General features: G+C 53.4%; 1 protein-coding gene across 1 annotated transcript in view; it reads left to right on the top strand.

Moving 5' to 3' along the window:
• LOC129670104 (protein sidekick-1-like) overlaps positions 1-14,136 on the top strand; it is a gene marked incomplete at its 5' end in the record, with an annotated part of 897,806 nt that overhangs the window by 810,813 nt on the left and 72,857 nt on the right. The window contains 2 exons of the mRNA XM_055598542.1: positions 3,104-3,298; positions 8,121-8,322. Of these exons, the coding sequence (XP_055454517.1) occupies positions 3,104-3,298; positions 8,121-8,322 (397 nt within the window). The remainder of the gene's footprint in view (positions 1-3,103; positions 3,299-8,120; positions 8,323-14,136) is intronic.

Genomic DNA, 14,136 nt, shown 5'->3' with positions numbered 1-14,136 from the left:
CCACTGAGCCACACCCCAGCCCCTCACTGGGGGATTCTAGGCAGGTGCTGTACCACTGAGATTTCTTTGTTTTTTATTCAGATAAGCAGTCTTGCTACATTGCCCTAGCTATCCTTGATCTAGTTCTATTGCACAGGCTGGCTTAAGCTTTCAGGCAGATCCTGCCTGTTGAGTAGCTGTGACTATAGACTGGTAGCAGTGGACCAAAAGTAATGCCTTTTTTTTTTTTTTAAATTAAAGAAGGGCAGCTTAAATCTAGAGGTTTTCCAAAATACTGATAATAAATACCAGTGACCTCCCCACCCCTCCATAACCAGCCTACCCAGGTTCCCACCAACATGGCTGAAAAGTGTCCTGACTTAGAATTTTCTTTGTTCTGTTGCTAAGAAAAGCCCAAAACTTTTACCACTGGTACAGGCCACAGACGCTCTCCAAGGACATGCTTAGCAGTGGGTGGGTGGTGGGAGTCAAGGGTCTGTTTGTGGATTGCAGAAGATTTACCTAATCGTCACAAGATGCTAGGCACAGAGGCAGTTGGTAAATGCTATTTAGGGGCTGAGATGCCCCAAGTTACTTGTAGGCCCACGACTTCCACCTGGTGACAAACGTTGGCGTTCTAACTGGTTGTCAGCCATGGAGAATGTTTAACAGTGGGAGGGGTTTTTTTCTGGGAATGTCAGTTAACACACAGAATTGAGAAATGGCCACAAGGCAAGTCCACTTCAAGCTCCAGGACAGCGTGTTCATGCGCGGGTCACTTTAACATAACCAACAGTGGGGAACTTACAGAGCCGGCGTCCGTCTCAGGCCCATCTCCTCCGGGGAGAGATGTGGAACACCGTTTCTGCCTGGACGGTCTCTCGCAGAGGGGCCTTTGGGGTACAGGGTGTAGCAGGTGCATCCAGTGTTGGGCCCGTGGACGGTGTGAGCCCCAAGACAGCTGAGTATGGCCCACAAAGTCATGAACTTGCTTAAGACCTTACAAAAAGTTTTTATCGTGTTATTAATTTTTCAAGCTCATATATATTGCTTGCTGTGCACACCCTACCTCACATGGCCTCCTAGCTTCTCTTTTCTCCTCCGATCCTCCTCTCATGGCTATGTGAACAGTGCCAGCTGTAAGACAGACACACAGTGTCTTTGTTCACTTGGGGACTTCAGAGGAAATACGCAGGAGTGTTTTGGCTGGGCAGTGATTTGTTTTCATAACTTGATTGCACGGTTCTCAAGCATGAACTCTGCACATGACAACTTCTATCACAATGTCAAAAGGTTAGACATTCCTGGAAGCAAATGAGAGCCAAGAGGGGCGGTCTTCCTTCTGGAAGTGTGGGGCTTTCTCTTTGAAAAAAAGTAGGACAGACCTGGGGCGCACATCATTGGAAACCCTGGGCAAAGTGTAACCTTTCCAGAGGCCCTGCCCATGCGTTTGACCTACTGGAGCTGCTGCTGATAGCACTCTCTGGAGGGAGACTGTAGGAAGCATGTCCCCTCCACATGGCTCTCCAGTCACTGTGACATCTACTTATTATATAGTGTTGAGAGTGCAGGAGTCTCTAAGGCCTACAACCATATCCCCTGGTCACCCAAGCTCTGCCTCCCCGTGATGGAGTGAGATGGGAGAAGAGGAGGCCTAGCAGGACTGGCCAGCCATCTTTAGGTTTCAGTCTTGGGCCCCATGACAGTGAGAAAAGCTGGTCTGTCAGAGACAGGCAGTGGCCATAATGGCTGTTCAGAGGCCTGGGGTCAGCATCTCAAGATCACTGGACATCACTGTGGACACGGCTGAGGGTCTTGTCTGCTGGTCTGTGTGGAAATGATAACCACCCTGTCGATGACCCGAGGTGGCTAGGGCTTAAGGTCAGGGTGTGCTCAGTCTGTGTTGACTGTTGGGAAAATGGCCAGGAAGCTTGGAAACCCCTGGAGCCAAAGGCTGAGCCAGGAGGACCAGGAGTCGCAGAAGTGCAACCTGAGGCCTCCGGGGAACTGGCCTGGCTGTGTAACGGAGGAGCCGTGCTCCCGCAGGAGGTGAGCAGACACTCCGTCCTGGTCCCTGCAGGCGGCCCCCTCATAGGCCGCCCCCCACCCCGGCAGGCAGGAGGACCAGTGCAGCCTCGATGCTTTTCTCTTTCCCCTGCTGAGTCCCCCTAGTTTATCGCGAGCACTGGGTGGTCATTAATTTTTTTTTATGTCACAGCACCCCATCCATTCTGGTTTTAATCAGAAGCCGGGCCACACGTGGTCTGTGAGCCCAGAAGGCAGTCTGCCCCACACCTCACTGTTGGGTTTGGGAAATTGGCAAGGCTTCTTCCGAAGCCAGCAGGCGGGCACTGGGGTTGCTTGGTTGGAGGGATTTTATCATTAATAATGTCTGATCAACCATGACCCCTTCATAATCAAGGAACTCAGAGAGACATGCAGAGCCAGCCAAACCCTGCCACTCTGGAGTTACGGAAATTAACAGAAGGGGTGTTCGGCTGTGGAGGCTCCGGCCTCGGGTCTGGGTGGGGAGGCTGAGGGGCTGGGACTGTGGGAGATGAGGGTGTGGGAAGGGGGCTGAATACCCCAGTGTGCAGGTGTAACCAGGCCCGAGCCCTGCCCGCTGCAAGCACCGTTGCTCATGAGAACTGTGAAATAACCCGCTTAGGGCATGCTGGCCTCCCCTGCTGGGCTGAAGGGAAGGAAGGGCTGTGCCATGGGAGGGGAGATGGAAAAGGATGGAAGAGCCAGAGGCCTGGGCTCAGGACGCCTCCGGTGGGGAGCAATGTGGGGCCCGGGTCTGGTGCTATTCTCTGAGTGGGCAGAGTCCTGGGGAAAGATGAATCTGTTTTCACATCTTGTTCCCATGAAGGATGAACAGGGAGACAAGTTTCACAGAGCGCTGAGCTCAGACAGCCCGCACTCATCACCAGGGCTGTGATCTCCCTTCCAATATGCTCCCCACAGCCTTTGGAAATCGGGAGGGAACAGAGGGCAGGCTGTGTCTGGGTTTCCGATCTGGGCTGATCATGGGGTGTCCGGAGTGTGCGTTTTCTGGGCGAGTGAGCAAAGAAATGAATGGCTAAGCTGATCCCTGACTCTGTTCCCCCGCTGTTCCCCACAGGGTACCAGATCGCCTACCGCCTGGCCAGCGGCAGTCCCCACACCTTCACCACGGTCGAGGTGGGGGCCACGGTACGGCAGTTCACAGCCACCGAGCTGGCCCCGGAGTCTGCCTACATCTTCAGACTGTCTGCTAAGACGAGACAGGGCTGGGGCGAGCCACTGGAGGCCACAGTCATCACCACTGAGAAGAGAGGTGAGACCCCAGGCTCCAATCCGACTGTGGGGGGGGCACACGGGTGTCTCTTCAGCCCCTCTGATCACCACCGCGCCTGGAAGCCTGAGCCAGGCATAGAGCTAGGCAGGTTGTCTTTTTCACTTTTGTAAGTGTGTGTGGCGTATGTGTGTGCTCAGATGTGTATGTGCAGGTACTCATGCATGTGCATATATGTGAGGCCAGAGGCCAGCTGTCTTTCTTTAATCCTCGCTACCTTGTTTTATTGAGACAGTTGACAGTTTCTCGTTGCTTTTGGAGCCAGCTGTTAGGGCTAGACTGGTCCCTGGCTCTAGGGGCCCACCTGTCTCTGCATCCCCAGTTCTGGGGTTAAAGATACAGGCCGTGGTGTCCGGGTGTCTGCGGCTGCTGGGGATCAGAGCTCGGGTCCTCCCGCATGCTCTGCGGGTACTGTACTGCTGAGCCATGTCCCCAGCTCTGAGCGAGACCTATTGTCAAAGCCTCTTCACAGCACAACTCTTCGCCACCTGGCCACTGTCTCAGACCGTCGGGCATGTTATGGAGGCCTGGAGGTAAGAAGCCCAGCTCAGAGAGGCTGTGTAACTAGCCCAGGATAGCACGGGGCTTTGTCTAGGGCCGTGGTTCCCAGCCTTCCTGATGCTGAGACCCTTTAATACAGTTCCTCATGTTGTGGTGACCTCCAACCATAAAATGATCTTTGTTACTACTTCATAACTGCTATTTTGCTACTGTTATGAATTGTAATGTAAATGTCTGACATGCAGGGTATCTGATACGCAACCTCTGTGTGTGTTGGGGGGAGCCACAGATTGAGAACCACTACTCTAGAACCTTCCACCGAAGCCCAAAGGGCATCTCCTCAGAAGCCATGCCTCCAGGCAGAGGTGCTATGGTCTTATCTTCCCTGAGGAGACATAAACCAACAATGACTAAACAGGGGACAGCCAACAGACGAAGAGCGCCATGAAAGCTCAGCGTGGAGAACCAGGGAGTGTGTTGGATCTGTGGTTTCCTGTGCACAGGTGGTAGGGCTTCACTTACAAGTGTGTGGGTGATCCCCAAACAGCTGTATCACCACAAAGTGATGACCTCATGGAGTCAGCCTTCCACTTCTGTGTAGTCTAGTCTCCCAGCATCACTCGCAGCTAGCTCAGTGGGAGAGAGGAGGGAGTAATGGTGGGATCCCAGGTGTGGGTCCTCTAACCCTCCTAAGCTCCATCATCATTACCACAGGTACTGCTAATACTTTATTCTTCTGTTCAGTCAGTCACTGTGACTACCTTTCCAAGACAATCTCTACTCTAAAATAGCAATGGCATCACAGCCAGACCCAGAGGTCTGGGCCCTGAGCAGGAGGAGCTCAAGGCCTGGGTCGTGAGGCCTCTGGCACACTCTTCCCCTCTCTTTGCTATGGCACCAGCTTGGGAGGCCTGCATGGGGGAGTCAGCCCAGTGGCAGGGCTTCTGGCTGCCCCCCCCCACCATCAGCAAGGCTCAGGAACTGCACTGGTGTGACGTGAACGCTCATCCCATGTGACTGAGTGCCCCTACTGCATCTGTGACCACTTTTATTGCAAAAGCTAAAGCAGGCCATTTCAGGGAGCGAGGAGTCGAACTCAGAGCGCTTAAATCTCACAGAGCAAGGGGGCTGACACGGAGCTCACACATCATGCTCCAAGGATCGCCGTCTCCCGTGTCCCACCCTCACCAAAGCCCGCTAAGGTTTTATCAGGGAAGAATCCGAGTCCCCGCCAAGGAGAAGCCTGCTGGGCAAAGAACGGGTCATGTTGTCCAGAGACTCACCATGCCTGCCCTCGTGCTACTCACGCCATCGCTCCTCATCTTTGCAGAGTGAACACCAACAGGATGAAGTCGGGTCTCACCCCCTGTGCCTGAACCCTGGGGCCCCGGGGCCCACCAGCCTTCCCTGGGTGGAGCCAGGGTCCCCCACTCCCACCCCAGTGGCTGCAGGCTACTCAGGCTGCCTGTCTGCAGGATCCACCAGGCAGAGCACGCCTCTGCTCCTGGGGTTTTCCCAGCCTCAAGCTGACAGTCAGCCTGTGTTAGCCCTTTATTACTATGACAAAATACTGCAGAAAAACAACTTAAAAGAAGAAGGTTGACCATGGCTCAGAAGTTCATGTGTGTTCTAATATGGCTGGGGTGTCTGGGGCTGCTGGGGTACAGAGGAGCCTTGTTTATGGGGCTGGTCACCCCTGCAGAAGGTTTTATCCTCACAGCAGGGGCTTGCCGGCTGTAGGGGTTGGGATAGGCTGATCTCTCTAGGATAAAGATCGATTGTCTTAAAGCAGTCAGCTGACATAGCCCCTGCTGGCCTTGGGCTCCAGGTCCTCTTGCTTCTATTGTTGTTGCTGGTGGTGTTTAGTTGGCTGGTTTGGTTTTTTGAGACAGGATTTCTCCATGTAGCCCTGGCTATCCTGGAACTCCCCCTTTAGACCAGGTTGGCCTCAAACTCAGAGATCTGCCTGCCTCTGCCTGCCTCTGCCTGCCTCTGCCTGCCTCTGCCTGCCTCTGCCTCCAAGTGCTGGGCCCAAAGCTGTGCGCCGTCAACACTACCACCCGGCATCCTTCTCCTCCTCAGTGATGGCTACATGTGTATGCCGTTACACCTGCCAGAGACCACACCCACCCAGGGCCTCCTTCACGTTAGGCAAATGCTAGACCCGCTGAGCCCTGACCACTCTCTTTCTGGAAGCTAACATCTTGCCCCTGCTTGCCAATGTGCAAGTATTGCCACCAAGGTTTCCCAAAATGCCGTCCGCCTCTCCTGTTAGCCAGGCCCATATGCAGGGCCCGCTGGCCCCGTTCTTGTTGCCTTCGCAGCTCTGTGAGTGGGTGCTCTCACGGGGTCCTTCGGGGGAGGATGAGCCTTCAATGCCTATGGCACCTGGCTCGGGGGAACAGGCTCCAAAAGATGGTCACTGAGGGGGCGGGGCCTCCAGGGACTGACAGCTGCAGCCTGGTCTCCAGAGTGCACAGTGTTTTCAAGAACTGATGACAAGGGTTTGTTTGCTCAGAGACCACAGGCAGCCACCGTTGGCCCTCGCCTTCTTCCCGAGGTCATGCTCTCCTTAGGAATGATGAACGTGTGTGTGTGTGTGTGTGTGTGTGTGTGTGTGTGTGTGTGTGTGTGATTGCATGCCTGCTTGTATGTGCATGTTCATATGCGTGCTTGTCTTCGGAAGTATGGACATGTGAGCGGGTGTTTGTAAGCATGCACAGGTTGGTAAAGTGCGGCCTTGGGCGTCATGCCCCGAGACGCTCTACCTTGTTCTGAGACAGGGTTTCGCACTGGCCTGGCACCTGCTGAGCTGGCGAGGCTGCGTGGCCTGTGAGCCTCAGATTACAAGCATACACCACTTCCCTTCTTTTCACACGGGTTGTGGGGATCCAGCTCTGGTCCTCAGGCTTGTACCAGCCTCACTTTACCAGCTGACGTAACTCTCCAGCCCGTCCGCACCCTGGAGGCAAAGGACAGGGATGAGAAAGACTTAGGAAGGCCCTTACAGGGCGTGAGTCAGAGCCACACGAAGACATACAAACACCCTTGAGTAGCTGAGCCAGTGCAGCCTGGTCATGCTGGCTTGTTGCCTGGAGCACAGAACCACCACTCCCTCCCAGCCTCTGAGGGGCTGGAGAGCTTGGACTTCCCACCAGATCCTAATGCAAGAGTTAGGGACGGGAGCTGGAGCCTGTGGCATTATGGCCATAGAGGGCCTCGGGAACTGGATGGGGGTCCCCGCTCTCTCTCAGGCCTGCAGAAATTGGGCTTCCAGCCAGTGTGTACACTCCCAGCCAGGACCGTTGATTGAACCAGATCGAAATGCCTCTCACAGCCTTGTCACTGTGGGGCCCACAATCGATGGCTGCTTTATTACAGGCCACACATTTTAATCAGAATCAATAATCTTCATGATAAACAATTAAACAATTATTTCTCCCTCTATAGACCTCCTCTGCTGAAGTCAGTGCAGGACAGGAACACCGTGTCAGGCACAGGTACCCAGGCAAGGCCAAGGCTGGTCCCAGACATCCTGCCTTCTAAATGTGCAGGAACCACTAACAGTGTGTACACACACACACACACACACACATACACACACACACACACTCACACACTCACACACCTCCCAGGAGAACCCAGTAGAGCCCTCTCATGTGTTAGACTCAGGTTAAATACAAAGAAGAAGAAACTAGGTTTTAAGGATATGCTAGGCCCCCAATCAGACAGTGCACGCAAAGGAGGCTCGGGCCCTCCGGAAGAGCAGTGCCTGAGCTGCCGGCTGTCACTCAGAGGCACTTGCCCTTGCCAGCAGGGGCTGGGGCCAACCAACCTATGGCTGTTTCTACAGTGAGAGCAAGCGATGCTCCTAGTCAGACCTGATCTGCTGTATCCAAAACCAGGGTGGGACAACCTCCCCCTCCCGAACCAGGGACTTCTTTCTTTGTGTGCAGGGGCAGCCCAAAAGCGCCTGTGTGTCCATGTGAGTGGGACCGAGGGTGTGGGTGCATATAGAAATCAGAGCCCAGCCCTGGGTGCTGGCTTCCTTCCTCACGTACCTCAACCCAGTTTCCTAAGACAGAGTGTCTCAGTGGGACTGGAGCTTTCCCGTCAGGTGAGGCTGGCTGACCAGTCAGCCCCAGCGGTTTGCCTGTGTCCACCTCCCTAGCACTGGGGCCTGAACTTGGGTTTTCATGCTGATACAGCAGGTACTTTCTGCTGTGCCTGTCGCACTCAGCGGCTCCCGTGGGCAGCAAGGAATGGTCTCTCCTGAGCCCCTGCTTTTCTTCTCTGGTTGCAGAGAGGCCGGCGCCCCCCAGAGAGCTCCTGGTACCCCAGGCAGAAGTGACAGCACGGAGCCTCCGGCTCCAGTGGGTCCCTGGCAGCGACGGGGCCTCCCCCATCCGGTATTTCACTGTGCAGGTCCGAGAGCTGCCTGGCGGAGAATGGCAGACCTACTCCTCATCCATCAGCCACGAGGCCACAGCCTGTGCCGTGGAAAGGTACTGCAGACCGGGCGGGGAGGGGGGGGCTCAGTGTTCATCTCCCTGAGCCTGTAGTCTTTGTCATCTGCCTCAAAATAGCAGCTGAAAGCAGCCTGGGGTGGGGGGAGGGTTGCTCTGGCTCACAGTTTAAAGCAGTGTCCCTCATGGCAGCGAAGGCCTCATTTGTTCTTCATCCCAAGGACTCCAACCCCCACCCACCCTTAAGGTGGGCCTTAGCATATTAGTTAGCCCCGTCCTAATGATGTCCTGCAAACAGTCCCTGAGGCTGGCTGGGCTCCTGGGTGAGTCTAGGTTCTGTGAGGTTGCTAGCCCATGTTAGCTATCTCACACTGCACTATCTCACCTGATACAATATTTAAGTGGCAGGTTGACTCGGGGCCTTTTCCCACATACTCAGCATTGATGTGTGTGAAATGCCTCTCCCCATCTCCCTGCCCTGTCCCTGCTTGGACCCTTCTCCCCAACTCATATCCTTTCTTCCTCTCTCCTCTCACATGTATTCTGTTGCCCTCCTACCTTTCCACCTCTAAGCCTCCTTTTAGCCTCTCGTGGACCTCTTTATATTTCCCCGGCCTCTACCCATACTCGCTCCCACAGGAATACACGTTTGTAAAAGGTAGCAGTTAAGATCTGAGCACCATAGAGAACATGTTGACATGCTAACAGAAGAACAATTTTTAATTAAAAATTTTAAAATTAAAAGCAGTTTAAAGGTATTGGAGGAAAAGGAGTCCCTACTAAGATGAGGGTCCTCACTCTGAAAGTCCCCACCACCACCCTCCAGCTCACACAGTGGGTATCTGTGAGTCCACAGAGATGTCCTACTGAGAGCTAGCCCCCTGTCTCTGTTGACACTTCCGGCACCAAGGACCCAAATCTTTAGGGCTTCCACATTCCAGGCTCAAGGACTTGGGAAGCAAGAAGGTAGGAGCTGGGAAAAAGGCAGCAGGAACAAGATGGTGGCTAGAGGGAAAGGCCAGAGAGACACCCCTCCTTTTTGAGGTTCAATATCCCCACCTCTTTGTCTGACCACCTGAAAGGCAAGATAAAAATCTCAGCCCTGTTTTCATAGCCTTCTGAGTAACCACAGACCCTGTGTTTGGTAAGGAGAGGCCCCTGTTTCAAGATAGACGGTTTCATTTGGTCCAGAGAAGGCTGTCACTTTCCGAACAGTCAGGAACCAGGATGGAAGCCAGTCTCACACAGCATCCTGAGAGGCTCTTTTGTCTGCTGCTGTGGCGTCACCCCTAATAACCCGAACAGCTAAGCTTACTTCCATCTGCCACACGAGATCAGCTAGTGGAGAGACAGGAGTTTGACTCTGGAGATCTAGTGGCTGGGGCTATCTGCTCAGGTGCTGTGGTCTGGAGCACAGCATGGGCATGGGAGGTGAGCTGCTGGCATTGAGAGTGAGCACCTGCGCTGACTGGGGCCTGGGACTATTAATGGGGAATGATAGGCATAATAATGGTAAGACAGCAGCACGCCTGCGATGATTGTCCAGAAAGGAAGCTGACACTTAATTCTCTTTAGATGGTACAGCTGACACCTTAAGAGGAAAGGGCCTGGATGTAGGAGGAAGAACACTAGGTGGAAACAGTACAGTTATGGAGATCTAGACACGATAGGGTCTGTGTCTAGCTTAAGAAAGATGAGCAAGTGAGCAAGCGAGTGAGCACATGCACGAGAGAGAGGGACAGAGAAAGACAGAGTCGAAGAGACAGAGACAGAGAGAACCAAGGTCTAACCCCCTCAGGCTGTGAGGTCTATTCAAAGTAACCATGAAGGGTGGACCTGTGTCTAACTGAGGGACTCCAGGCTCCCCTGGACTCAGCCTCAGGGCTGATCTTGGAAAGGGGATTCAGACAGGACAGGGTAGTAGCTCAGGGTAGTTTAATTGGAGTGAGCGAGGAAACAGAAGTGTGTCCTTATGCAGAGCAGAGCAGAGCAGCGACTCTCATCCTAGCTGGCAGGAGACCTGCCTCTTTCTCTCTTCCCCTTCTCTGTGATTTCCCAGGGTGGGCAATTTCAGGAAAGAGGCATACTTCTCGTGGGTAAAGCCCACTTTACCCAGAATTCAGTCTAAGTAAATGTATAAGATCCCGGAATGTGTATGTATGTGTATATGTATGTATAGGGGCTTGGTGCTCTTAAAGTTAAAGGTCTCCATAGGAGAAGGGGCAGTAGTATTCTAGCCAGGCTAGCCAGGGGAGGGAGTTCCAGGGGTTGCGTTGGCCTGACGTAGCATGGACCACTCCTGCCCGTTTTCTCTGCTCTCTGTTTGGGAGCTCTGACCTGGCCCGTCTGGAGTTAACCAACACTGTTACCTTTACGTCTGTGTCAGAGTCCCTGAGCAGGCCAACCTGCTGCTCTTTATGTCCTGTCTTGGGAGCCCTGATGGTCAGTCTCTCCAGGAGTTAGCTCCTGCGTAACACAGCCAAGTTGCTACCCTAACAGGGTAGCCTCCCAGAGAAACTGAACACAGAAGAAAGAAGGGGACACAGGGGCCGTAGGCAGGACGCACACCAGGGACCTCAGGGGGCTTGTGTGCTGGCACTAGGCCCCCTCTTCCATGGAGTGCCCACTACCACAGGCACAGTGCATGCAGCTAGAAAGCATTGTATCCACAGCGGAAGGAATGACCACATAAGAGCAGGAGTTTGCAAAGAAGTTCGCTGCCCCTTGGTCCACGTGAATCTTCAATTCTTCCTCTGTAAAATTTAAAAGTGCTGACGTGTAAATCCAGGTGCAGTTGGCTAGGGTAGTACAGGTGGGTTTCATAGTCTCCGTTCTTCATGATGCAAATAATGTGTGTGGAGTGTGTGAGTGTGTGTGTCCTATTTGGGATTCAACCCAGTACCTTGTGCATGCTGAATAAATGCTTTGTCATTGTTTTTATCCCCTCACTGGGGGATTCTAGGCAGGAGCTCTACCACTGAGCCACACCCCAGCCTTCCTTTTACTTTTTGAGATAGAATGGTGTACAACTTAACTTACTCTGTAGCCGGTGTTCTAGTTTGGTTTCTGTTGCTGGATAAAATACTGACCAGAACAGACCTGTGGAGGAAAGGGCTTGCTTTAGCTTCCAGGTTGCAGTCTATCATCAAAGGAAGCCAGGGCTGGAGCTCAGGGAAGTGAACCAGGAGGAGGCAGGAACTGTGGAGGAACGGTGCTTACTGGCTTGCTTCCCTGGGCTTGCTTAGCTACCTTTCTTCCGGCGTACCTGCCCAGGAAAAGGAAAGGCCACAGCGGACCCTCCCACATCAAGTAGCAATATGATGGGGACAATTCCTCGGTGGAGGTTTCCTCTGCCCAGGTGTGTTCAGGTATGCAGACAAGCCTTGAAGTTTTGTCCTCCTGCCTCAGCCTCCCGAGCAGATCCCAAATGAACACCATGAAGCCTAGCTGGGTCTTTGAAAGGTAGTTTGAGTGCCTGTGAGATAACTAGGAAAGAGCGGCAGCATTGGCATACACTGGATGGGGTGAGCAGGGCGCCTGAATGTGCAAAGCAGTGAGTGTGATAGAGCTTAGTCCCTGTGCTGTGACTCTTGGATGCTTAGAAGTAAGAGCCGAGGTAACAGGAGTTCTCTCAAAATCGCGCCTGAAGCCTGGGCAGCATCCGAGTTTGGAAGGCAAGGCACACGGAGTGTGCAAAGAGTCATCCACAGTGTGGGTGAATTTCACCTCACCCACAGAGGCAGGGCGAAAGTAGCGTCCATTAATTGTCCACCGTGTGCCAAGATCGTTAGATTTCTGATGGTGATTCAATGTTCACAAATGATCTCAGGGGCTCCAATCTCCATTTTTACAGGGGAGAAAGTGAGGCCCATAAAGATCAAATGACCGGTAATGGCGGGACTAAATTTGAATTCTGCTTGGCCAACTCCCCAGCAGAGGCACAGGTCACCCTGGAGGCATGGAGGGGGCGGGGTGGGGAACTCCAGGGCAGCCCTGTCTTTCCTTTATTAGGGAGTCCTTGAGATTGGCCTTGATGCAGGCAGGGTGGAGCCATGGATTTGGGACTGAGGTGGGAGGGAGGAGGGTGGGGGAAACAGCTGTGGTCAGAGGCCCAATCCGCAGAAGTGGACCAGGCCAGAGGCATTTGCAGCTAGGATGCTAGTGCCAGGGAACACGGAGCTAGCTTAGAGCCGGTCACCATCATCACAGGACTCATCTGGGCACAGGCCTCGCTCCATGTCCCTCTCGTGTTTGCAGAGTGCAGAGCTGGCTTCCTGCCTGCAGGGTTAGCTCCCAGGCATCCGCCGTGGATGAAGTCCTGGTAGAGCCTGGTCTGCTGCAGCCCTCCGTTTCTCGCCCTCCTTCACCCTCAGCCTCGCTTGTCAAAGCCGGTCTGGTCCATCCAGCCCCTGCACACACCACTTCCTGCACACTGCTGTCTGTGTTGAGCAGGGCTCCCGGCACAGGGAGGGCAATAGAGAAAGTGTCCTTGGGGAGCGTGCAAAGGCCCCTTAAGGGTCAGCGGTCCTCAGTCTGCACTGATGGACGTGATCTCAGCTTTCCCCGTTCTAAATGCAAGGCACTTGTCCTGCTTCTTCTGTTTCTAATTTTTAACTTTGCTTTAAATTTCTCTCTGTTTTGCACATACATCTATTGAAATACATCATGTCTACTCTCCAGCTCCCTCAATATCTCCCACAACACATCCTTCAACACACCTGTCCCGCTAAGTCCAGGTAGTGCCGACAGTCTGTGCGTGCGTGTGGGCATCCCCTGGGAGCGTGAGCAGCCCGCCAACCCGTGGGCACATTCACAAAGAAGAACCATCTTCTCCAGGGGACTCTGCACCCTCTTCTGGCCTCCGAGACAGCTGCATGCGTGTGGCACACATATATACACTCAGGCTCATACACATGTTAACAGTATTTTAAAAAACATAAAATAAATAAATCTTCGGGCTGGAGAGATGGCTTTGTGATTCAGGGCACTTACTGCTCTTGCAGAAGAGCCTGGTTCAGTTCCAGGCATCCACAGGCAGGTGACTCTCGGCTGCCTGTAACTCTAGGTCTTGGGGATCTAACATCCTTTTCTGGCCTCCATGGCACCTACACACACGGCATGTATAAAGTCACTCAGGCCCTCACATTAAATAAGTAAATAAACAGATAAATAAATCTCCCCCTACCTATGGCTTTCTCAGCTATGGACTTCTGAATAGCTGAGTAGCTATTCAGACTGTAGTAGCAGGCGTAAAACCGCTTGTGTGGAGCAGGACTCAAATCCAATCAGAAAGCGGTTGCTTACCCCATCACAGTTGTGCCACTATTATACATCTTGCCTGGCAGGTCAGTGTTACAGCATGTGACACACACGTACCCTCTTCTCCTCCCTTCCCAGGGGGTTGTGGAGCAGCGCTGCCACCATAACGTATTGATTTCTTCAGCAAAGCGCTGTTGAGCATCTCCAGGTGCTGAGCACAGTTCTCAGTGCTCAAGAGGCAGGAGCTCCTGAGGCTGTCCCAGCTGCCACCTTTAGGGATGTAGAATGACAGTGTGGCCATGATAAAGAAGACACAGGAGGACCAGGGATGTGGCTCAGTTGGTAGAGTGCTTGCCTGGCACACACAAAGCTCCCGATACCACATGGAGCCAGACGTGGTGATGATGCCTCCAATCCCAGGTCTTGAGAGATGGAAACAGGAGGATCAGGCTTCAAAGTCATCTCAGGTGCATAGTAAGTTCACTGCCAGGCTTAGCTACAGACAGCTAAGCCTGTACAGGGAAGGAAGGAAGGAAGGAAGGAAGGAAGGAAGGAAGGAAGGAAGGAAGGAAGGAAGGGAGGGAGGGAGGGAGG

Source organism: Psammomys obesus, unplaced genomic scaffold (genome assembly GCF_907164565.1).
Source record: "Psammomys obesus unplaced genomic scaffold, mPsaObe1.curated_primary_1811, whole genome shotgun sequence".
In the NCBI taxonomy this organism is placed as follows: domain Eukaryota; kingdom Metazoa; phylum Chordata; class Mammalia; order Rodentia; family Muridae; genus Psammomys; species Psammomys obesus.
The sequence above is the reverse complement of the archived record's forward strand: the minus strand, read 5'-3'. Positions and strand labels throughout refer to the sequence as shown.